Here is a 23,199-nt window from a genome sequence, read left to right on the forward strand (position 1 = left end):
TCCACTCCAGGTCCCTCTAAAGTGCCTTTACAAGTATTTATTGACCACATACCAGGGTTAGGGTTGGCCTAAATGCTGCTAGAAGAAATCAGTGATGCTTTTTGCAGTCTGTTCTTGTAGGAGCTTATAAACAAGGAAATAAGCATGCAGGGAAGGCAGGCCACACCAGAGTTGAGCACTGTGTAGCTGTTTTCTTCAAACGAAGCATTCCCTCCTTGAAGGAAGGAGTGCTCACAAACCTGGGAAGCCAACGAAACCAGGCTCCCGAGGTCCTCCCCTCAGTTCAGATGAGCAGTTAGCACTGCTGGGGGAGACCTGCGGTGCGGTGCAGCATGCTGCTGGTCAGGTAGGAATGTCCCCATGAGTGGAGGCCCTTCAGGGAGGCAGATGCTGTCCACCCCCATGTTCCTGGAAGTCACCCGCCCCCAGTGCACTCACTGCACCAGGCTAGCCTTGGGATGACTGCTTTGGTCTGTCACTGGGATGAGTAGAGGTCTGTTCACATCTCTCCAGGCACAGTCACACCATGAGAGATGAGCACAACACAAGGGTCATGGAGTGGGAAAAGGGGCAGCGTCTCTGAAAATGAGAACAAGACCATCAGCCTCATCCAGCGTGGGGAAAGCGTTTTGGAAGGAAGCACTGTCGGGTGCTGCGCCACAAGTGATGTGGAGTGGGAATTACCCATGAGGAGGGAGCCAGCGCGGCCACTGTGCCAGGGCTGCCACACACGACAACACGGGAACAAGAGCACCAGTGAGGAAGGCCTACTGTTTTGAAAACACCACTGTCAAAAACACAGTCTTGTAGGGTAACATTTTAATCAACTTTTTACAAAAGGAAACATTAATCCCAGGCAAAACCTGTCACTTCACATTAAGGGTTAACAGGTAAGGAATATGTGAAGAAACAACTTCTAGGTGAATTTGAAATTATTTAGTTATTCAATAACTTGTATGCAGTGACAACAGCATTGCAAATTTGGTTTTTTCTCCTTATCCTCCTCACTATACCCAAATCAGTCACTGGGTAACATAAAATGGAAAAATTTCACTTTCCCTGTGGCTAAGTCAGATCAGTTTATTCCAAAGTAGTGTCTCCCCACTGTTAAAATCACACATGATCCAGATTCAAGAGCTGTGCTTCAGAGAGCACATGGGGGCCATGCACAGCTTTCACCTAGCAGACCCCAAGGAACCGGGCCCACCATGGGGATACTAGGGAGTCCTGGTTGCTTGGCCCACTGAGGACAGAAGCATGGGGCTTTCTGGCTTATGTTCTGTTACTTTCTCCCCATGTTTATAGCTCAAGTTTTACATAAGTTTTAGAAAGCCAGGTTCTAATGGTAGGTAGTCTGAATCTGCCAAATTTGCATTTTCTCTATCTCTATAATACTTAGGCTAATATAAAATGGAAAAAGGCATTAATACAAACCACATCATCTGTTCAATTACTGAGATCAATGAATTATATCTAACTTATCTTTTTATTAATAAAAATAACCCTTAATAAAGTCATAATTGAAATAAACTATCAAAGTCTAATACAATCATAGCTTTACTTAAATCTATATGAGTAAGCATGCACTGACTCATTTTTCCTACTGGCACCTTCTTGAATACTTTAGCACTGCAATGTCAGTGACCTTTGTCTCCACTGCACAATGCCGAACAGCATAATGGAGACTGTAGGAAATTCTACTATTGGCTGCACTTTGAAATGATCACAGTGAAATCATGTAGTTATAAAGTCCGTCAAATGAGTACACCTGGTCTTAGGCCATTACTACTATTTCATTCCAATTTGGATTTAAGGATCACCAACTTACAGGTCTGAAATAAAAGCACTGCTTAATGGTTTCAGATGCAGTTTGGTATTTAATGTTTCAAGGCATCTTATAAATAATAACTTACAGCTATAAAGAAGAGAACCTGTGACTGCAGCTGCTTTTAGGCAGCAGGAAGAATGGCGACCATGAATGCTACCTGTTAGTGACAAGTCTATGAATTCAAAGTCCTAACCACTTGTAGATTCCCTTTTCAAAAAAGCAAAACTAAATAGCACACACAAGAGTACTTTAATAAAACCTTAATGGTCTAACAAACCTTCCAAATGGAAGGAAATACAAAATGAAGTTGATCCATCCAGTTTACCTTACACTAATATACTGTGGCATCACAGGCTTACCAGTCACCTCACCAACAAGGAACAGAACTACCTAACACCAACTACAGTAAGTGGGCTGAGATACTGTTCGGCTGGTAGAATGTTTGGGATTGAACCCAGGGCCTAGTGAGTACTAGCTCAATGTACAGAATGGGTGTGGCAGGGCACACCTGTAATCCCAGCACTTGGGAGATGAAGGCAGGAGGATCAGAAGTTCAATGGAATCCTTAGCTACACAGCAAGTTTGTGGACAACCTGGAATATGTGAGACTCTGTCTCCAAGAAGAGTCCACTAGGTGGGTCAGCTTTGATTTCAGGTGGCTAAAACTCAAGCTGCAAAGATCAACGCTCTAACAGCCACATAAGACAGTTGTGCAAAGCTACGGTGGCTTTATTGATGGCTCTCGTTAAGCTGGTGTGCGCTTACCACTGATGTCTTTGTGGGTTCCTTCCCCATAGTGAGTGTGAGTGCAGTTCACACCCGCAGAGAACGCACAGCTGAACCAAAGTAGCGAGGTTACATCTTCTACACGGGCTCATATGGAAGCATTTTACTCAGTAAAATGAGAAGTTAAATTTAAAAACTCTGCAGTCCATGTGAAATGCAAGGCGGCACAGGGAGCAGACATGCCAGCAGTGACTGACTGTGAGCACACTGGAACTCTCTGGTCTTTAGCTTCGCGGGTCCTTCTCTGTGTCTATGCAACGTCTTCCAGGTAATCTGCTACATCACTGAGCTGGGAGACAGTCAGATCCTGAGTGAGGTCATCGAGCTTTGTTGTTCAAACGGAAGAAAAGAATCAGAATGCAAGGAAAGTCTCAGTTAAAGCGTATTTTTAAAGTATTTTACATTCTATGGCCTGCTGAAATTTCAAAATCACGCAAGGGCTGGAGAGATGGCTTACCAGATAAAGTGCTTGTCTGTGAAGCATAAGGACCCAGGTTTGATTCACCAGTACCCACGTAAACCAGATGCACTAGGTGGTGCGTGTATGCATGCATCTGGAGTTCATTTGCAGCATCTGAAGGCTTTGGCATACCCATTCTCTCTCTCTCTTTCTCTCAAATAAATAAATAAATAAATTAAAAAAAAATAAAGATCACATAAGCTCAAGTGTTGAGAAGTGATTTGCCAAGAATCCTATTAAGTTCACACAACCTTCTGAGCTCAATTGTTTTATGCTAATCATGGCACCCTATACATTATTCCACTAGAGTCAAAGACTGAAATACAGGAAGACCAAACCATATGGCTTCTTCAGTTGGGCACAGACAGTGTGCTGTGTTCTTGCTGCATGGAAAGGTCAAATGTGGACAAGTATGGGGTTCTCGGTACTGAACACTGAACCAACTGACACCACTTCCTTTTACCGTCCTGCCCCCTGCAATCCCAGCCCAGGACTACCTGAGGTTAGATGCTCTATTGATATGAATTCTACCTGCACCCCCAAGAGATTCACTTTTGACTTTAGTCCTGATCCACGGTGGCCTCCTTTAACCTACAGAAAGCTCACAGGGCCGTAACAACTTAAGACTTGTCAGAGACACTTGGATACCAAGGTTAGCAGCAATTGAAATCAGGCTTCCATATCCTGGAAGACTTCTTCACAGATAACTCTGTCATGAACTTTTCACAACATTCAACTGTTTTTCTAGTGATGACTCTAAATGTCAGTCAATAGACAGGCAACACAAGTGTTCAATGGGAAGCACATACAGCACCTTACTTTATCACTGGTATTCAAATCATCTCCTCCCACGGAAAGGTCTTCATCAATCTCTTCACCAATACTTAACTCACTTTTTTCTGAGCGATGGCTAGCACTAAACATAAGAGGAAAGAAAGAAAAATAAACACTCTACCAATAACTACCATATTCCAAATTTCCAGTTATTTGTTCTAACTTTACAAGTCAAGTATTACAATGATAAATATCTATTTCATACACATCATCTTAAGACAGCTTGGCAAGGGCAGATGACAATCATGTCCATTTAGCAGATAAGAACACTAAAGTTCAGCAGTGATTCTGAACTCTGCAAGAAGCAATTTCTCTTATCACAATACATCATACTGACAAAAAAGGTTCAATAAACACAAATTTCCAATTAGAAGAAAACTGTCAAAATTCTCAGGCATGTAATTTAAAATTTCCAATACAATCCACAAGAAATATTACTTCTACCTTTGCAGGCAATGCATCAATTATGACACATGACATATATATATCACGAGCTGCCTGACACTAAATGTTCAGAGATGTCATCCGAGCCAGCAAAACAGCTGAGGAGGGGCCACTGCTTGAGCTGGAATGCAGACAGTCTCCTTCACAAAGCCACAGAGAACAAGGAGAGCCCTGAGGGGAAGTCAGTTCCTCAACTTCACATCCTAATCCTGTTCTCACTAACCTTCAACACTTTTAACCAACATGGAGAACAATCAAATACAGTACAAGCCCCAATACAACCTGACATTTATGTGTATTCAGAAACACATATACGTATTTATTTATTTTGCTGGGTGATTTTCTTACCTATTAAAGTCATCAACATAGTCGTCATCTTCTCCATTCCCTGGTAATTTAGTTAAGAAAAGAAATACATTATTACACACTTAGGGAAAAATACTTCACATTTAAATTTAAATATAAACTTATTTTTCACATTTAAATATAAACTCATTTCTTGAAGACCAAGGTCCTTCCAGTAGTGTTTTATTTTTCATTTTTACCACATACAATGGGGATAGCCATACAACGAAAGCTGGCCAAGTGTATTATTTCAGCCTGCAATGTGAATAATTTGTTTGCATTTCAGGTTCAGTAAGGTGGTTAGCCACAGGGCGGCTCACCATGATGTACCCTGTCATTTAACTGACTAAAGCCAGCAGCACTAAGTGGCAGAGCATGTGCCTAGCTTGTCCAACCCACCAATCAGCAAAGACACCATCACCACCACCAAAACCCAAAAGTGATTCAACAGAATAGAGCAGCAGCAAGTGACACCGACAACCTCCAGCTACCTTGTTTCATAGTGCCATGACTTTTCAACCCAACATTTAGTATAGAATTGAAAAACAAGCTGGACATGGTGGTGCACATCTTTAATCCCAGCATTTAGGAGGCAGAGAGAGGTAGGCAGATCTCCTGTGAATCTGAGGGCAGCCTGGGACTACAGAGTGAGTGCCAAGTCAGCTTGGGGTAGAGTGTGACCCTACCACATTCCCAATGAGGAGGGTGCCTGCGGAGGGGGAGGACAGGGAGGAGCTAATAATGGTACCAACATGGTTGTATACACCGTATATATAACTAATAAAAAATAAGTAAATAAAAATAAAAGCCATCACAAGGCATGGAAGAAGCAACAGGTCATGGCAAGCAGCAGCACTAGCCAGACCCTAGGTCCACACTGGGTCCAGCAACCAACAGACACCTGCAGTACCTAGGAGGCCTTCGATGCCCTTTTCTGGTCATGTCCAAGTACAACCAAAGTGCCTTACACTGAGTTTGGTCCACAGCAAACTCCAATGCAAACTGGCCCAGTGAGGGAGATCACTTCTCCACGTGTCCCACAGGGTTCTGACAGGGGAGAACCTTCCAGACTTATGTAAGGCTGTAAGAACAATCGCAGACTACCTCCCTCCCTCCCATGTCTTCTACAGGCAGATGAAGAAGCAGTGGAGGCCGAGGAGAAGCACGTAAAATCAGAAGGGATGGCTGCTAGAGAACAAGCACACAGGAACTATGTTTGACAAAAGGGAGATGCAGATCAGAGGACCTCTGGCTGGACAGCAAGCTGCTCAAGGCTGGGTCTTCCAAAGTCTGAGAATGGAGATGAAGGGACTCAGGTGCTGGACAGGTTCACAAGTGACTGTCTCATAGAATATCACTTATCAAATGTGAGTGACTTCTAGGGCCCCCACAGGTGTACAGTAGGCAACGGTACATAACCCAGTGACTAGAATAGTGGGTGGAAGAAGTGAGGCAGCAAGTGAACAGAAACCTAAGAAGGCAACAGAGGTACAAATTTGGGGGGAGGGGAGCATGTTCTAACAGGAAGGAACATGAACAAAGGTTCCAAGATGGCCAATGTGTACTGTTAGAACCACTACCCATTGAGTCAGCTCCTTTATCCAGATAACAGTGTGGAGACCAGAGGTCAATACTGGATGGTGGTTTGAAAATATCCCCTACAGCTGGTCCCCAGCTGGTGGCAATGTGGGAGAGCTGTGGAGCCTTGCTGGAGAAGTTAAGTTACTGGGGACAGACCTTGAAGCTTGTTAGCCCAACCCTACTGGGAGCTTACTAGCTTGTTCACTCCTGCTATCATCCAGCTGATATGAGAAGATACGATGTACAGCCTCTGTTCTGCCATGACAAACCTTCCACTTGAGACTGTAAACCCAAATAACCCTTTCCTTCACATGCTGCTTTTCAGTTGGGTGTTTTGTCCCAGCACTGAGAAGGTACAGAAACCCAGTATGGAGGAGTGGATCATGATTGCAGTGAGCTTCACCATATGGTTCCTGGTCTCTGAGCTGACTAGTGGTAGAAATGTTGAACTTGGGACTAGAGATGTCTTGAAGTGCTATAAACACAGCCTGATGGGTCATTCTTGGGAGAGTGAAAAACCCAAATGCAAAGAGAAATATGGACAGTGGATGTTTGGCTGATGAGATATCAGGGGGGGAGAAGGACTTTGCCAGGACTGGGCTAGAGGCAGGTCATGTGACATTCTGGCTGTCCTCTGCCCATGTCCTGAGAACCTGAGCAAAGTTGAAGTTAAAACTAACGGACTAGCTGGGCGTGGTGGCGCACAACTTTAATTCCAGCACTCGGGAGATGGCCATGAGTTCAAGGCCACCCTGAGACTTCATAATGAATTCCAGGTCAGCCTGGGCCAGAGTGAGACCCACCTTGAAAAAACAAACAAACAAAAAAAAACCAAACAAACCCTAACGGATCGGTGTGTTTGTGAAAGAAATGTGAAGTGTGAGCAGATGTGGGTCCTGGGTGTGCTTGTGAAGAAGTGTGAAGGGTGAACAGATGTGAATCCTGGGCACAGAGCTCCAGCTACAACTGTTCAGCTTTCCACCACTGTGGATGGGCATTAGGAGGAGTGCCAACTCCTCTGAAAGAGGGGCCTGGAGGAAGAATGCTCCAGAAGTTTCCTGCTCCTCTGTCAGCCTGATCCACCCGGATTAACAATTTGGGGGCCGAGTTTGTGCTGGTTATGGATAAATGACGATGCTAGGCAACAGGGCCATGGAGAGTGTGAAGGCAGAGATGTCGTACCTGCACGAGGCCCCATGACACCCTGGCACTGAGCTGTACAGAGCTCATGGTTACGCTGGTCTAGACTGTCCGTGTTCTACCTTCTTTTGCCATCATGTGTTTCACTGCCTTCCACGTATGTGACGAAGCCTCTTACTTAATCCCCAGGTGGTGGAGCCTGTGGGAGGTGAGTTACTGGGGGTAGGCCTTGAGGTTTATGAGTATAGCCTCCTTGGTTCTCGCTGGCTCACTCACCCTCCCTGGTGGGCTGTTGATCAGGGAGGCCCTGAGGTGCCCAGAAAAAGACAGGCTATCTAAACTTTATTTGCAAACTGTTTCTATAAGACTCAGAATGTGTTTCCCACTAAAAATTTTAAATAACATCCAGTGAGTATAACATACTAGTCAAGAGTTCTTTGGTGATATAGCAATATTCTAGAAGCCAGATGGTCCTTAGGCACATCATATAACTTAGGTCCTTCTGTGAAATGGGCTCTCAGTAACAATGAAAGCAATTTTTCCATGTGATACCAGGCACATGTCACTCTTATCATTATCACACTGCACAAATCCACTAATCACTATACATTTCCTAAAGTACCTAGAGTCGTTCTGCAATCTCGTTATAATAGAAAAAGAGCTCAAACACTAAGTACCATTGCTATGATACCATTAAACAAAACTGTCTTTTTCTGTCATCTATGTATCATCTATTGCCTTATCAATTACCTATCTATCTATCCATCTAATCTATTTGCATGTGTGTATTGGTAAGCCAGGGCCTCTTGCCACTGCAAACGACCAGATGCTTGTGCCACTTTCTACACCTGGCTCATGTGGATGGCTGGAAATTGAACCTGTACCAGTCTTATGTGTGGCTCACTGATAGACACCTAGATGGCAAGGCAGTGTGCCTGATGTATACCATTGCCCCAAGGCTGACTCAAGGTGTGCCCACAGGAGGACTTTGCTGCAGCAGCTCGGTAGCAGACAAGGAGCCCACACTCTGGTAAGAGAGCAGAGCAGTGAACAAGGACAGCCCAAAGGGCCAGCACCAGGGTGAAACACCAACAAGACTCAGAACAAAGTCAAGATACTGTCATCAGGAAGGTGGCAGAAACCCACTGAGGTGCAGGGGCAATCCCACCCAGCAGGGTGGAAGCAGAGGAGGAAGGGAGTGGGCCCACCTAGCTGGCCAGCCAGCAACCAGGATGCACACAGAGCGAAGGCGGCACCACCAGCAACTCAGTAGTAACCAGGACTCCAGGGCACTGTGTGGACAAGAATCCGGGAGCTTTGGAAACATCTATTCTTCTGCAATGGCTGCAAATGGGGAAGAAAGTAACACAGAGAGGAAACTAGCATCTGGGAGGCAGCCCTGTGCCCAACACTGTGCAGTATGTACATGGATGTGTCAAATCCTCTTAAAAAAGGGAGGCACATGCTATTGGGCCCACTTAGCAAATGAGAAAGAACAGCTCAGCTTAGCCCCCAAATCAGGGCCACAGCTGGGACTCTCATGTAACTAACTCTATACCCATGTCTGTGCACTGCTGCTTTGTCACAAGAGGGAAGGACATGCCCACAGGTAAGGAGCGAAGAGCACAGGAGCACATGATCCTCTTCCCGCGGCCTAGCAGGAATGTGCTCGATGCCCCAAGAGATGAGTGCTGGCGTATCAGGGGAACCTAGCATCACATCACAGCCCCAGGGAGGACAGGAATGGCAGGGGAAAGCCTGGCTATACACTTTCTACAGATCAAGGCCTGATCAGAGTCCCTGTTGTTATATAGCAGCCTGCAGTGTGTGGAGAACAGAAAATTGGATGAGACCCACATTCTCAGTAATGTTCACTCTACGTCTCTATCTTCCATAGAAATCAATGTACTTACATAGAAGGCTTGCCAGTGTCTGCTCTGTATAACAATATCTCAGCAATTGTCAGTTCATGAGCCAGTCTTCCCACACCCATTCACTGAACCTTTGCACTCTGGACCACATATTTCCCGAGCACCCACTGCTCTGCCTCTGAACGTCCTCCCTCCCCCCTTAGACATCTACTTGACCATTGAGTTGGCCACAGCCTCTCCTAGAGGCCTTCCCTGAAAGCTCAGAGCCAGTACTATTTCCCTACTACAGTCTGAATGACACAAGACAGAGGACTGTCCAGGCTGCTGTTACAATCATCCCTGGCACAGGGAGAAGCCTGGATACAGTACCTGCACAGTGACCAACAAGACAGCTCTCAATGTAGGCTCACAATCATTACATTTAGATTTTATCCTGAAAGAAAATCATTAAAACAATCAAAACTAAAATTAGAAATCTAGTTACCTAATCCAAGTGCTTCAATTTTTTCCGTGACCAGTTTCAAATCCTTCAGAACCGTGCTTCCCCTGTGACCTGTGGACAGGACAGGGCTAGCATGAAGGGAGATTCAGAAGCCAGCATCCTCTGCACATACGGGGCACCTTTGCAGTTCAGGGCTTCTTTGCGACAGGAGCATAATACGTGGAGAACTAAGAAAAAACTCGTAAGCTGTCAACCACCGATGCTAGAATCATGCTCTACCATCCATATTTTAGCCACAAGCATTATTCTTTTATATTAAAAAAAAACATTTATTTAAGGAGGGTGGATAGAGAATGGGCACGACAGGGCCTCCAGCCATTGCAAACAAGCTCCAGGAGCATGTGCCATCTTGTGCATCTGGCTTTTTCGTGCCACTGGCACACTGGATTGCAGAAGCCTGTCACAGCTTCTGGCTTTTCCGTGGGGTCTGTGGATCTGCACTTAAGTACGCAGGCTGAGCAACAAGTGCTTTGTTCATTTAGTCACCTCCAGGTAGTCCGCTTCCTGGCTAAATATGGTTTCTATTCAACATATAGCACTTCTGCATAAATTTCAACAATCTGAAGTTAAACCATAGTAAGTTGGGGATTGTATAATTCTCTACTGATCACATAAACCAGTAAGAAGTCAACTTCCTAAAAACATTCTGATAGCACAGAAAAAGGTAGAATACAAAATGGCAGAGTATACTGAGTATTTTAATGAAAAAAAAAAAAAGCAAAATATTATCTAAGTGATAAAATGATGGTTTGTCTTTAGTAGTTTGCTGAGAAAGAATCCACAGCAATTATACCCACACTGGATTACCTGGAGCATCCAAGCACTCACTTTCAGAATCTTTTAAGGAAGGGGCTCCTGCCAGGGAGCTGAGGCCACTCCTTAAGGGGGGTGCATCAGAGAGCGAGGCCAAGCTTCCCACCTGCTTCCGAGGTTCACTTCGCCTAACAGGAAGCAAGTGACAATTCAGTGAGAATCCCAGATCCTTTAGGTAAACCCTTGACCCTGCCACTACAGCAGAGATTCTCTATACAAAGCATGGCTAGAAGTGAGGAACAAGCATTCTACAGACGGCAGGACAGAGAAGACAGTCACAAATCCACACAGCACAAAGGTCACCATGAAAGCATTAGCTCCTCTCAAGTCTTTAGAACTGCAGGCTTCTGAGCAAAGACGACCTCTTTAGCACTGTGGTTTTCCCTTCAGAAGTCCTTCTCCATCTCCTGGAAAGGACAGTGTAGGAGCCTTCTAACAAAGAAGCACTCCCCAAAGAGAAGTACTGCTCAGAAGCCACAAGCCCCTCAGCCAGAAGCACCAACGCTGAGGGTTCTTACCACCTCATACTCCACAGCTGGCTCATGCCCACTTCCCAGCCCTGCCCCAAGGGAACATGCTCGCCATTCTGCACATGACGCTGACTCCGCTAGGTACCTGAGAGTCTGCCACTGTATGCGTGGGTAGGTCTATATGCCCATATCAGCTCTCTGATGTGGCCAGAGCAGGGTGTTGGTGTCCTGCTCCACTGCTCCTCAGCCCATTCTTAGTCAGTCTCTATGGATCCCAAAGTTTACCTTTTTAGTCTGAGCGTCAGTGATTCTCAAGTCTCTGCTCCCCTATGAGACTGGGGTTACAGACATGTGTGCCACGTCCAGCTGTTTATATGAGTTCTGGGGATTGAACTGGAGCAGTCTCTCATGCCCTCATCCTTGGGTAGGAAGTAGTCTTAGCTGCTGACCCAAATCTCGAACCCACTCTCTCCCATTTAAAAAAATGATTTTTAAAATTCTATTAATTTGAGCACACATGTGCATATATATATGGTCATGCCAGGGCCTTGTGTTACTGCAAATAAATGCCAGCTGCTTGGGCCACTTTTCTGTACCTGGCCTGCCTGGGTGGATTGGGAACTGAACTGGGAACAGCAGGCTTTTGCAAGCATCTTTAACCACTAAGCCATTTTCCCAGCTCCTCTCTCACTTTGAATTGGAGACTCAGGTCCATATTTTGCCCCTTTAGACTCCATCTCAATCCCCTGCACCCTTTACAACCCATCGGAAAACTGTCATTTACAATCCCTTCTTCCCATTCCTTCCTGAGCCTACTCTAACCTATGACTCTGCCCCTCTTCATCCAACGAAACTGTCAAGGTGATCACTGAGCACATGTGGCTGTACCAGTGGGTGATGTCAAGGCTGCTGTTCTTCTCAGACACCTGCTGTCATGTTCCTCCGCAGTCTCAGTCATGCTGCCTGACAGCCATGCTAACCTCAGGTGTGCAGGTTCTTGGTGATCTCCCCATCCCAAGCCTCTCACTCCACCAGCAAGGGCTGTTTCCTGACCTCATCAGACTACACATCCCAACAACTACCTTCTTGATCGCAGTAGCATGTCACTACTCCAGGCTCTCATACCTCTCATCTGTATCATGTGATCCAGCTCTTCCCACTCATAACTTGACCAGTGGTTTTCAAGCTTTTGATTATTCAAGCTCAGACCCTGGGAGCCACCTATGTATTACTTAGTTTTCTTGCACTTACCATCAAATACTTTCCCAAACCATTTATTTATGATCCCTTCTCCATCATCTGTTTCCTGCAGAATCCCAACCTGAAAACCCTGTAACCACTGATCAGCAGCTAATCATCTTCTTGGGCTGCATGCTGGGTCAAGACCTCAGGACTTCTGGACTCATCCAAAGTTCGCCTACTCCCCCAAGGTCAGTCCAGCCTCTCCTCTCTGGCTTACTGATACAACCCCTGACTCTGCTGCTGCCATCCTCTCTTCCTTGCTGTCATCTGGCTTGTCAAACTCCTCTGCACCTGCTGTTTCCCCTTCCAGAACTCTAAGTACTGCATGGCTTTCTCCGGCCTCCTGTGGGGTCCAATTAGATAGCATCCTCCAGTGCAGCGTTCTCTGACGAGCTGCTTAGACTCCCACGCCCAGCCCTGCCCCACCGTCCCACCCAGCATCAGCACATCATGAAGAGTTCTGCTATCTCCCGAGGGTGAGATTCCTGAGGGCAGGATTGGGTCCTTTCTGTCACTGCTGCACCCTGTACCTGAAACAGTTCCCTTACACACACGCAGGCCCTTGAGGCAGACTTACCTGTGAATGGCCATACCTGAGTTCTTTTAAAATCCTGGAATTATTTTACAACACAGCAGGCTTTAGTGACACAAAATGAGGTTCATGGATTCCACAGGTACAAAGACATTACCAGATGATATAATCATCCTCCTCCTCCTTATTATTTTCCTTTGGTTTTTTGAGGTAAGGTCTTGCTCTGGCCCAGGCTGATCTAGAGTTCACTATGTTGTCTTAGGCCAGCCTTGAACTCACAGCAATCCTTCTACCTCTGCCTCCTGAGTGCTGGGATTAAAGGTGTGAGCCACCATGCCTGGCCAGATCATTGTTTTTTAAGTATACAATAAAAACATCTAGAAAGCATATTTTTTAATTTCTATTCAGATAATCCAAAACCAGTCTACTCACCAACCGTAAGTTTTTTCTGGCTTAGGAATGGGATCATCAAAGAAAGAATCTCCTTCCACATCATCTTCATCTGGAACAAGGTCAGCTCTGTCATTTTTGGCATCTAAAGGGGTACTGCTTAAGAGAGACCCGAGTTTTGTTTCATGGGGCAGTGAGTGCGGACTGCTTTTGCTCTTTGGTTCTGACAAGGAAATGCTCGTCTCGCTCTGACTGGCCTCACTGTTGGTCTTCTGAAAAGAGGGAGAGAGAAAGGTCTTGGTGAGAAAACCAAGGTATTTTCAATAATGAAGTAGTTAACAAGCAAATGCATGTCGTGTGTGTGCACACGTATGTGCGAATGCAGCTTCTCAACAGCATGAACTGTACTGCAATCCCATGGCTTCATACTTCACCCTGAGCCTCCTAACATGGTCGTCTTTCAAAGGGCAAATGTTCAAGAAATGTATACATACACCATTCCTTTCCTCTCTCCCTAAATGCAAGTCTCCTATGCCTGTCACTTATCAACAACACTTCCATTTCCTCTGCATGTGGTGGCACTGTTAGCTTGCAAACTGGAGGACACTAACATTAGAAGGAAGAGTATCATTAAGTAACCCACTTACATAACTCATCTGGAGGGCAGTTTCCCACTCAGCACCAAATGCAGACCTTGAGGTAAAAGACATTCTATCTGTGTGCTCATGTTTCTAACAAGCAGACTACTGGCTAAAATTATCTTGGTTCAAACTTGCCGAGCAGTTCAGTAATCTGCACCTCAAGTAATGTCCACAGATAGAAAAATACACTGTTCCACACATCCTAAAAAAAATAGACAATTCCCATGCATGCCTGTCCGTGTACTATAGGAAGGTTGGCATAAAACAACACACAGTTTTCTTTACAGCTTGCCCTAACCACCAAAGCACAATGCTGTTCTAACCCTGGTCACATTTCTGCTCTTACGCACATCAACATCGTAACAGTAGCAAGCGTAACACTCATAATAAGTGACTAATCATTATGAAGAATGGGCAAAAGCCTCATGCATGATGTCTCATTTAACCTTCAAACTAAGCCTAGCTGCTGCTTTTCTGGTTTGGAGGTAGGGTGTCGCTCTAGCCTAGGCTGACCTAATAATAATCACTCTGGTTCCAGACTGGCCTTGAACTCAGTGATCCTCCTACCTCTGCCTCCCAAGTGCTGGGATTAAGGCAAGCGCCACCACGCTCAGACAAAATAAGCCTATGGCGCATGTGTAGGGTCTGTTATCCCTATGGTTTTGAAGAAGAAAGGGCATATTTATGACACCTGTCCAGTCCCTAGGTTGTTAAATGGCAGTCGACATCACAGCCAAAACAGGATCCCAGAGGTCAGTTCTCAACACTTAATATTATGCTATGCAAGTTGAGTGACATGAAACTGCATTTTGTGTGGGATAAATATGGTGTTTGCACAAGCTCAGCCTCCTATACTGAAGACATGTAGTGAGGTGCGGAGGCTGGTGCTTTAGAGAAGCCCTGGCCTGAGATAAGGAACATGGACTAGACCTGTGTCATGATAATTCCCTAGGCATGAATTTCTTCAGAAGTTAAAATTAGAGTAGTATTATAAATTAAATTGCAAGCAGGAGTTGGGTAAGGGATGGACAGCAGAAACGTGGTCACACAGCACGCAGGCAGCTGTTGCCACATGCAGAAGGCATGGCTACATTTTCACATTAGCTAAGAGACCTTGATTAGTTCCTACAGGCAAGATGCATGCTGTACAAATTTTAGAACCTTCTATAGAGCTATATATCCTGTGGTTATTATACAGAGTTATACACTTGTGGGTTGCTAGTAAGGATAAACCAATGATCAAAAAGAAACACCTAGCATTACTCTTTTAGACAACAGGGTATTTTCAAAGAAGCAAACATGTTTACAATTCCTTAGCAGCCTGCAAGTTTCCGTGGAATTGTCAAGTACAGATACATAACAATACACCTGTGTATTCCTGCTTAGCAAAGGATCTCTGTCTTTCAGTGGCACTGCAAAGACCCTCGTGCACTTTAAACGCATCATAGATACATAACAATACACCTGTGTACTCCTGCTTAGTAAAGGATCTCGGTCTTTCAGTGGCGCTGCAAAGACCCTCGGGCACTTTAAACGCATCAGATACATAACAATACACCTGTGTATTCCTGCTTAGTAAAGGATCTCTGTCTTTCAGCGGCACTGCAAAGACCCTCCTGCACTTTAAACGCATTCACAGATACATAACAATACACCTGTGTATTCCTGCTTAGTAAAAGATCTCTGTCTTTCAGTGGCACTGCAAAGACCCTCATGACTTTAAACGCATCATAGATACATAACAATACACCTGTGTATTCCTGCTTAGTAAAGGATCTCTGTCTTTCAGTGGCACTGCAAAGACCCTCGTGCACTTTAAACGCATCATAGAAAACAGAGGCAGTGAGGCTCCCTCAGCGCACTGCTGCAAGGCTCCGCAGGGCGAGGAGCAGAGTGAGCCCTAAGCAGGAAGAGTGTCACAGGCAACAGTGACCCCCACAGGGAGCTACCTGGCCCCAAAACTTGCAGGTCACTGACAGCTGCTTCTCAGTGGTGTGAACAGCACTCCCATCATGAACAGCAGGCCTCGTTTTGGAAGACGAGTCTCATGAAAAAGGCTATTACGTTACAACACCACATACTTTTAGAACAACACAGTTATTTTGTTCTAAACATATAGTTCTTGTTATGGAGTGAAAACAAACTTTCAAACTAATCTGCTCTTTAAAATTAATTCCTAGCCCTCATGAAGGCATCATTTACTTTGTAATTATAGCTTTTACTTGTGAAACAAGGTCTAATAATGGAGCCCATTACATATGTGCACCACCACGCCCTGCTGTGGTCATTAACAAAGGGGTAATGACTTCATTAAATTTAATACCAAAGAACCTTTCCTATTTGAAAATCTACACTAAAAAGAGGACGATTTACCATCAAAGCAATTTGCAGAGATTGAAGCACTACTAACACTGGGAGCAATTTCCATGGAAATCTGCTTTGCAAAGTGTTACCATACTTACAGCAAACTGGTTTTTTGTTTGTTTGTTTTCCAGTTTTTCAAGGTAGGGTTTCACTCTAGTCCAGACTGACCTGGGTACAGGATGGCCTCGAACTCACTGTGCTCCTCCTACCTCTGCCTCCCTAGTTCTGGGATTAAAGGTGTGGGTCACCACGGCCAACTACAGCAAACTTTTATGGCATAAACTGCACTATGATTTTCATAAACTTAGGATTCAAGGTGAAGCTAGATAGCTAAGGACAACTATTGTGCAAAACTAGTAAGTGTGACCTATGCCTTAGCAACAGACATCTTGGAATCTGTAATCAACTGGACTGCCTCAAGAGTTACATCAAAGTCCTAAGTCCCAGAAAGTGTGACCTCACTTGAAAACGGGGCCACTGAACACAGGGAGTTAAGACCATGCCGCACCATACTAGGCGGCCCTAAGCCTGCCCACCTAGCCCTGTTATGAGGAAGCAGAGGAAAAGGGCTGAAGGTAAAGCTCAGGGGAAGAGAGTGTGCTTAGGGTACCTGAGGTGCTGACCTCAGTCCACAGAACCCACAAATAAAGCGAAAATAAAGGAGAAGCCCTCAAGCCCCACAAAGGCAGAGACTGGAATGATCCAGCTGCAGGGCAGGAACCACCAACCAGGCTTGCTCACCACCACCAGAAGCCAGGGAAAAGCATGGCCGTTCTGACACCTGGTGTCCTCAACATGACATAACAGTCCTCACCTGACTTTAAGCCTCCCAGCCTGCACTCTGCCAGAAGCCTTAGCTTTTTATGATAGACGCCTTAAATTTCTTTTCCTTTTCCTTTTGTTTTGGTTTTTTGAGGTAGGGTCTCACTCTAGCTCAGGCTGACCTGGAATTTACTATGTAGTCTCAGGGTGGCCCCAAACTCATGGTGATCCTCTTACCTCTGCTTCCCGAGTGCTGGGATTAAAGGCGTGTGCTACCATGCTTGCCAAATTGCTGTCTTTTTACAAAAGTAAAGGGACCTAGTATACAGCATGGGATAAGCCATCCCTTTGACAGAGCTCAAGATTAACAACCTTTGCAATAAAGTATAATTTTTTTAAATTTTAGTACATATTTAATTTTCCAACAGAACACTAGTATATCATGATATTCAATCACTTTTAGATTTACAGAAAATGATCATTAGTTTCATTATTAAAAATTCTAATTGTCCAGTAGCCAAAAATTGAGTGATTACTATAGTACTTTTTGACAGTTCAGTGGGTCAAGTGCTTGCCATGCAAACATGAGGACCTGAGTTCAAACCCAGTATCTACATACATGCCAGCCACAGTGGCATGCACCTTGCTGGGGAGGTGGAGACAGGCAACTCCCCCAAACTCCAGGCCAATGATGAGACTGTCTCAAGAGGTGGACAGTGTACCTAACTGAGGGTAACCCTGAGGTTGTTCCTCTGGTGTGCATGCGCGCGCGCGCACACACACACACACACACACACACACAGAAAAGGGGGGACAGTCTAGAAAAATGGGCTAGGATACAGTTGGTAGAATGCATACCTAGCCTGGCCTGAGCACCCCTGGCACCGTGTCAACTGAATGAGCTGCACACCCTGAAATCTCAGCACTTGGGAGGCAAAGGCAGGAAGGTCAGGAATTCAAGGTCATCCTCAGCTACAGGGGAGCTGCTGGCCACACTAGGCTACGTGAGACTGTGTCATAGAAGGAAAAATCAAAAAGGAACTTGGAGGAAAAGGGGCTTGAGTATGGTTTGTACCTCAATGGTAAGAGAGCTGGCCTGCCATATGTGAAACTAATTATGAGCACTATGAAGGAAAAAAATAATAACAATATTTGTCTTTCTAAGTAAAAACTTAATCTTCACTGTTCATAGTAGGGGAAATAAGTCAAAGTAATACTCCCAGGTTTGAAAGTCTTCAAAAAGGTACTTGCAGGGAGTAGGAAGAAGGCTCAATGGGTAATAGCACTGGCTGCATAAGCATGAGGGACTGCTTTGCTGTGAGTTCTACTCCTCAGCACGTGTGTGCACAGCTGGATATGGCCAGCCAGGCCTGTAACTCAAGTCCTGTGGGGAGTGAAAACACAAGAATTGCTGACACTCACTGGCCAACCAGTCTGATTGAAAAACGACAGCTCCAGAAGACTCCACATACGTAGTCTTCAAGGTCACTGAGAAATCCTGCTGTACCTGAGCTGAAAACTTCCTCCATGTAGACCAGCTGACAGAAAGCTGGAGAAAGCTACAATGCATGCAGTTCAGTGAGAGAGAGAGAAATCACCAGTGAAGATATTGCAGTGGACACTGCAAGCTTTAAATTTGGCCACCCAGGCCAAATGAGCCAATGTGTATAATAGTTGCATGCCTGTTATAAGGGAAACCAACCACTCTCTAATTGGACTAGAGGCCCAATCCATGGGAGGGAATATTATCCCTGATACTGAAAACCTACAACAGCAGTAGTCATGAGCCCTATGGGTGTAATGTCTGCTGTCTGGCTAAATGTGTGTATTATGCTTATCAAACTGCCTGGTAAGCACGTCTCTTAATGTTCACACCCATATATTAATGTTACTCTCACTTTTGGTTAGAGAACCTTCTCTTTTCAGATGGCAGTGAACTAGGGATGATTCAGAAGGCACCATGGTGCTGAGAAGTGACAAAGGAGTGTTCAGCATTGAAACATCCCTATCCCATCTTCCAAGGCTCAGGGTCCATTGTGGAAGAGGTGGTAGAAAGAATGTAAGAGCCAAAGGAAGGGTAGGACTCCTTACAACATGCTTCTCCAGACACAAAATGGCCTGGATATCCATGACCTCACAGTGCCTGACACTACCTACACATGACCATCATAAGAGGAGGAAAAGATCATGACATCAAAATAAAAGAGAGACTGATTGAGAGGGGGAGGGGAAATGATTGAGTGGAGTTTCAAAGGGAAAAGTGGGGGGAGGGAATTACCACGGGTTATTGTCTACTATTATGGAAGTTGTCTACAAAAAATAAATTACTAATAATAAAAGAAGGAAAAGTGACAGCTCCAGGTTCAATGAGGGACTACACTCCATCTTGAGGAAATAATGCAGATCAGCACATCCAACACTGTCCTGACATCCACATGCTCAGCATACACCACATACCATACACACGTAACATACTTGTAGTATTTCTCCTCTCCATGCAGACCTTGTCCACATCCTTCCTCACTCTACCACAAGCAGCTTCTTACCCATGACTAATGAAGTACTGAATTTTATTGTAGCTAAAATGAGCACAAGTATTTAAAAGGTTTCATTTTTTCACCTAGGAAAGCAGACTATAGAATTCTGTAACTATAAAACTCTGCCCACATCTAAGTGCCATACAGACTCAGCACAATCCAGAGCGCAGTGGTCCTACCCTTGTCTCCTCAGCTCTCTGCCTGTCCCCCAGTACTTCACAGGTTCATCTGATGAGCAGTGCCAAAAAGCTCACAGGGACCACAGAGCTTGGCCAACTACCCACCTACCTGCTCACCCAGTGTCACATGAGAGGTGGGTTAAGGGAATGGCAATGCTCAGTGTGGAAACCCTGACATGAATGCCACAGACACAAGCACATGATATGACCTGACCGCTCCAAGAGAGAAACATAATTGAGCCTATTCTAGAATTCTGAAGAGGAACAATAAGTTAAGCATGTCACACCGTTAAGAATTTAAAGCAGGGCTGGAGAGATGCCTTAGCAGTTAAGGCTCCTGCCTGTGAAGCATAAGGACCCAGGTCTGATTCCCCAGTGCCCACGTAAGCCAGTGGCACAAGGTGGTACATGTGTCTGGAATTCATTTGCAGTGTCTAGAGGCCCTGGCACACCCATTCTGTCTGCCTCTCTCTCTCTCTTTTGATCAAATAAATAAATAAAATTTTCTTAAAGAATTTAAAGCAAAAAGTACATCAATACACTTTAGCACATTAGCTTTAAAACACCCAAATATTAATTATAAAAAGAATGATCTTGGGCTGGAGAGATGGTTCAGCGGTTATGGTGCTTGCCTGCAAAGTCTAACAATCCAGATTTGATTCGCCATTGCCCATGTAAAACCAGATGCACAAAGTGGTGCATGCACCTGGAATTCATATGCAGAGGCTAGAAGACCTGGCATGCCCATTCTGTCTGTCTCTCTTATCTCTCTCTCAGCTTGCAAATAAATAAAAATTATTTTTTAAAAAAGAATGATCTCTCTTAAGGTCATGACAAAAAGTTCTTGATTCTTAAACAGAGGTATGGTTAACTCAATGATAAGGTGAGTCTAAAACACCTTGCTTAGTTTTCTTTTTTAAATTATTTTTTTGTAACATATCCACCATGCGCATTATGTGCATTCATCAGAAACAGGAAGGTGCACTTATTTGCCATTTTCAGAGCTAACGCCGGGCCCCTCGCCTTGCTCCGTGCACTGCACACTGTTTCAGACACACTTCACGTCTGCAGAACACATACGGGTGAGGCTCCACGATGGCACTCAACTTGGGCAATGCACTGGGTGACTGGACTATGCTGTCAAGGTTGTTCAGCATGGGCTGGGGAAATGATACAAGCGTGAGGATCCAAGTTCAATCCCCGCACTCTGCAGTAAGCTGGCCATCTGTAGCCTCAAACAGCAGAAAGCTCCAGGTTCGGTTAGAGACCCTGTGTCCAGGAAAGGAGGCAGAAGAGCAAAAGAAGAGGACATGTGACCACCCTCCTCCAGCCTCTGCACACACATGCGCACACCACACACACAAATACAAATAAGGTCCAGCATGCTGACAGCCTAGCACATGCACAGGGCCAGGCAGAAAGAAAGGGTGAGTTAAGGGCTTAGCTATCTTAAGTGTGTAAAGAAACAATGCTAGAGAAAATCCACACTACTTATAAAAGCAACTCAGAAGCCAGATTAGGGACACAGAAGAAAAGGATTTCAAAGTGGCAGGGAAAGTATCCTGGGTTCAGGAGCAGAACAGTGAAACTGCGGGTCCATTTCATAGCCTAATCTCAGAGCCATGAGCCCATCCAGATTCTTCAACCCCCCTCAAGACAGAGCGTGTAAAGTTCCACTCAGGAGGTGACGGCGGCAGTCTGGGCCTGCCCCAGCTGTCTCATCAGTCAGAAGCAGCCATGGCTCATGGTGGGCACTGATCTTATGTACAAACTTACTCAAAATGTTTTAAGACCTGGGAGACCAGTATGGTTATAAAAAATTTGTAAAAAATTTAGTGCTGTGAATCAGATATGCTCCTAACTTAAAACCCAAAGAAATTAGGAATCTAAAACACCCAGCTGACTACTCTTACTATCTTTCTTAAGGCTATCCAACCTCTCCAGTTAAGACTATGAATGCCCAAGTGAGAACTGGGCTAAATTTCTCTTGCTCATAGCACTAACAGAGTAACTTACTGCGTGACTATCCCAAAAATACTTACTGGATAACAGAGTATATCTTCTTGTCTAATAATGCTTAAACCACAATGTAAACAAAAAGCAAATAATAGAATTTGCCTTTGAAATCAATGGATTTAAAGTCACCTAATATAGCAAACATAATTTTTAAAGACTTACTAGAAAAATCTATAGGTAAGCTAAGATTCAACCCATGACTAATGTCTCTTCAAGAACTGAAAATCCAATCATTTTGTCTTACCTTAAAGCTATAAAATATCCATACCAGTTCAGGTAGAGAAGCAGCTAGCCTATTGGCTTAGTCAGCTGCGACCTTTAGGAGGAAGAAAAGGCGGCCTAGCCCCCACAGGCTGTGCAGGACTAGCTCCCCGCCCCCAGGCTCTTGGGGGGAGGGCAACACATGCGCACTGGGCTAAAGAGCGGCAGAATACAAGAGTATATGGACTAGGGCTAAAGAAGCGCTCTCTCATGGACTGGAACTTCCCCACCCCAGAGTAATTTGATCTATCTAACTCAGGTCAAAACCACAGCACTAACAACATATGCAAGGTCATTTATTTTGAAACAATACTCTGTATTGCCACCAAGACACAAAACTAAGAGCATAGCTTTGGAATACAATAGTATGGTTTTCACCTAGGTAAGACTGACATATTAATTCTTGTTTTATGCCAGTATGCTCACCCCCTCCCCGCCACTTTTTTTGTTTAACATTACTGGGGCCTGACACATTATGCCAGGCAAGTGCTCTACCACAAAGGTACATCCCTAGCTTCGGTTTACTTCTGGGGGGTGGGGTCTCACTAACTTTCCCAGACTGGCCTTGAACTTGCAGGCCTCTTTCCTCAGCCTCCCAAGGAACCACAGGACTGTTTCACCAAGTCTGGCGTTCATGTTCTGATCATGGATGACAGTAACATTTCAAAAAGAACACTTTTAGAACCAGGCCAGCAAGAGGCCCCCATGAACCTGAGGGTCTATCTCCTCTGCCCTCATGCATGTTACCTTTTCACCAGACTTCTGCCCGCTTGTCTTCTTCTTACCTTGTCCTTTATACCTTGGTATCTGAGCATGAGAATAAAATGACATTTTACCACAAAATATAAATCCTTAAAAATAAACTAACTCATTAGCAAGCTAATAAAGATTCCTATTAGAACATTTCTCTAAGATGGAAAATCTAGTATGTTCCTCTCTGCAGCCTACTCTTTTTGACCTTTTTGAACTCTTGTCCCACAGTGCCCCATCTCTGGTTTAACCAGTTTCTAACAGGTCCCTGCAGACACTGTGGCACTGCATGTGCAGGTTCAGAGCATAAGCTTGGTTTCTTTCCTGTGCACATAGCACCACCAAATCAGGCCTTTTGTTTGATTCCTAAGCAGCTTTAAAGAGGACTCGTCCACATCTTCCCTGGGAGCCCAAATAGTTGGTGTCTAGGGCCACAATTTCTAGTCCCTCA

The 23,199-nt window shown here is 44.8% G+C and overlaps 1 protein-coding gene across 3 annotated transcripts in view; it reads right to left on the minus strand.

The window, feature by feature from the left end:
- Positions 1–804: 804 nt before the first annotated feature.
- Cep43 (centrosomal protein 43) overlaps positions 805–23,199 on the minus strand; it is a 34,626-nt gene continuing 12,231 nt past the window's right edge. The window contains exons 7-13 of one of the 3 annotated variants that reach the window (XM_004651081.2): positions 22,746–22,805; positions 13,281–13,510; positions 10,620–10,732; positions 9,774–9,842; positions 4,701–4,740; positions 3,894–3,990; positions 805–2,939 (exon numbers count right to left, since the gene is read on the minus strand). In XM_004651081.2, coding sequence (XP_004651138.2) covers positions 2,865–2,939; positions 3,894–3,990; positions 4,701–4,740; positions 9,774–9,842; positions 10,620–10,732; positions 13,281–13,510; positions 22,746–22,805 — 684 coding nt within the window. In that variant the 3' untranslated portion in view covers positions 805–2,864. Of the gene's footprint in view, positions 2,940–3,888; positions 3,991–4,700; positions 4,741–9,773; positions 9,843–10,619; positions 10,733–13,280; positions 13,511–22,745; positions 22,806–23,199 lie in introns of all 3 variants that reach the window. The other 2 variants (XM_045159210.1, XM_004651082.2) reach the window with 2 other exon arrangements.

Source organism: Jaculus jaculus, chromosome 9 (genome assembly GCF_020740685.1).
Source record: "Jaculus jaculus isolate mJacJac1 chromosome 9, mJacJac1.mat.Y.cur, whole genome shotgun sequence".
NCBI classification, from domain to species: Eukaryota; Metazoa; Chordata; class Mammalia; order Rodentia; family Dipodidae; genus Jaculus; species Jaculus jaculus.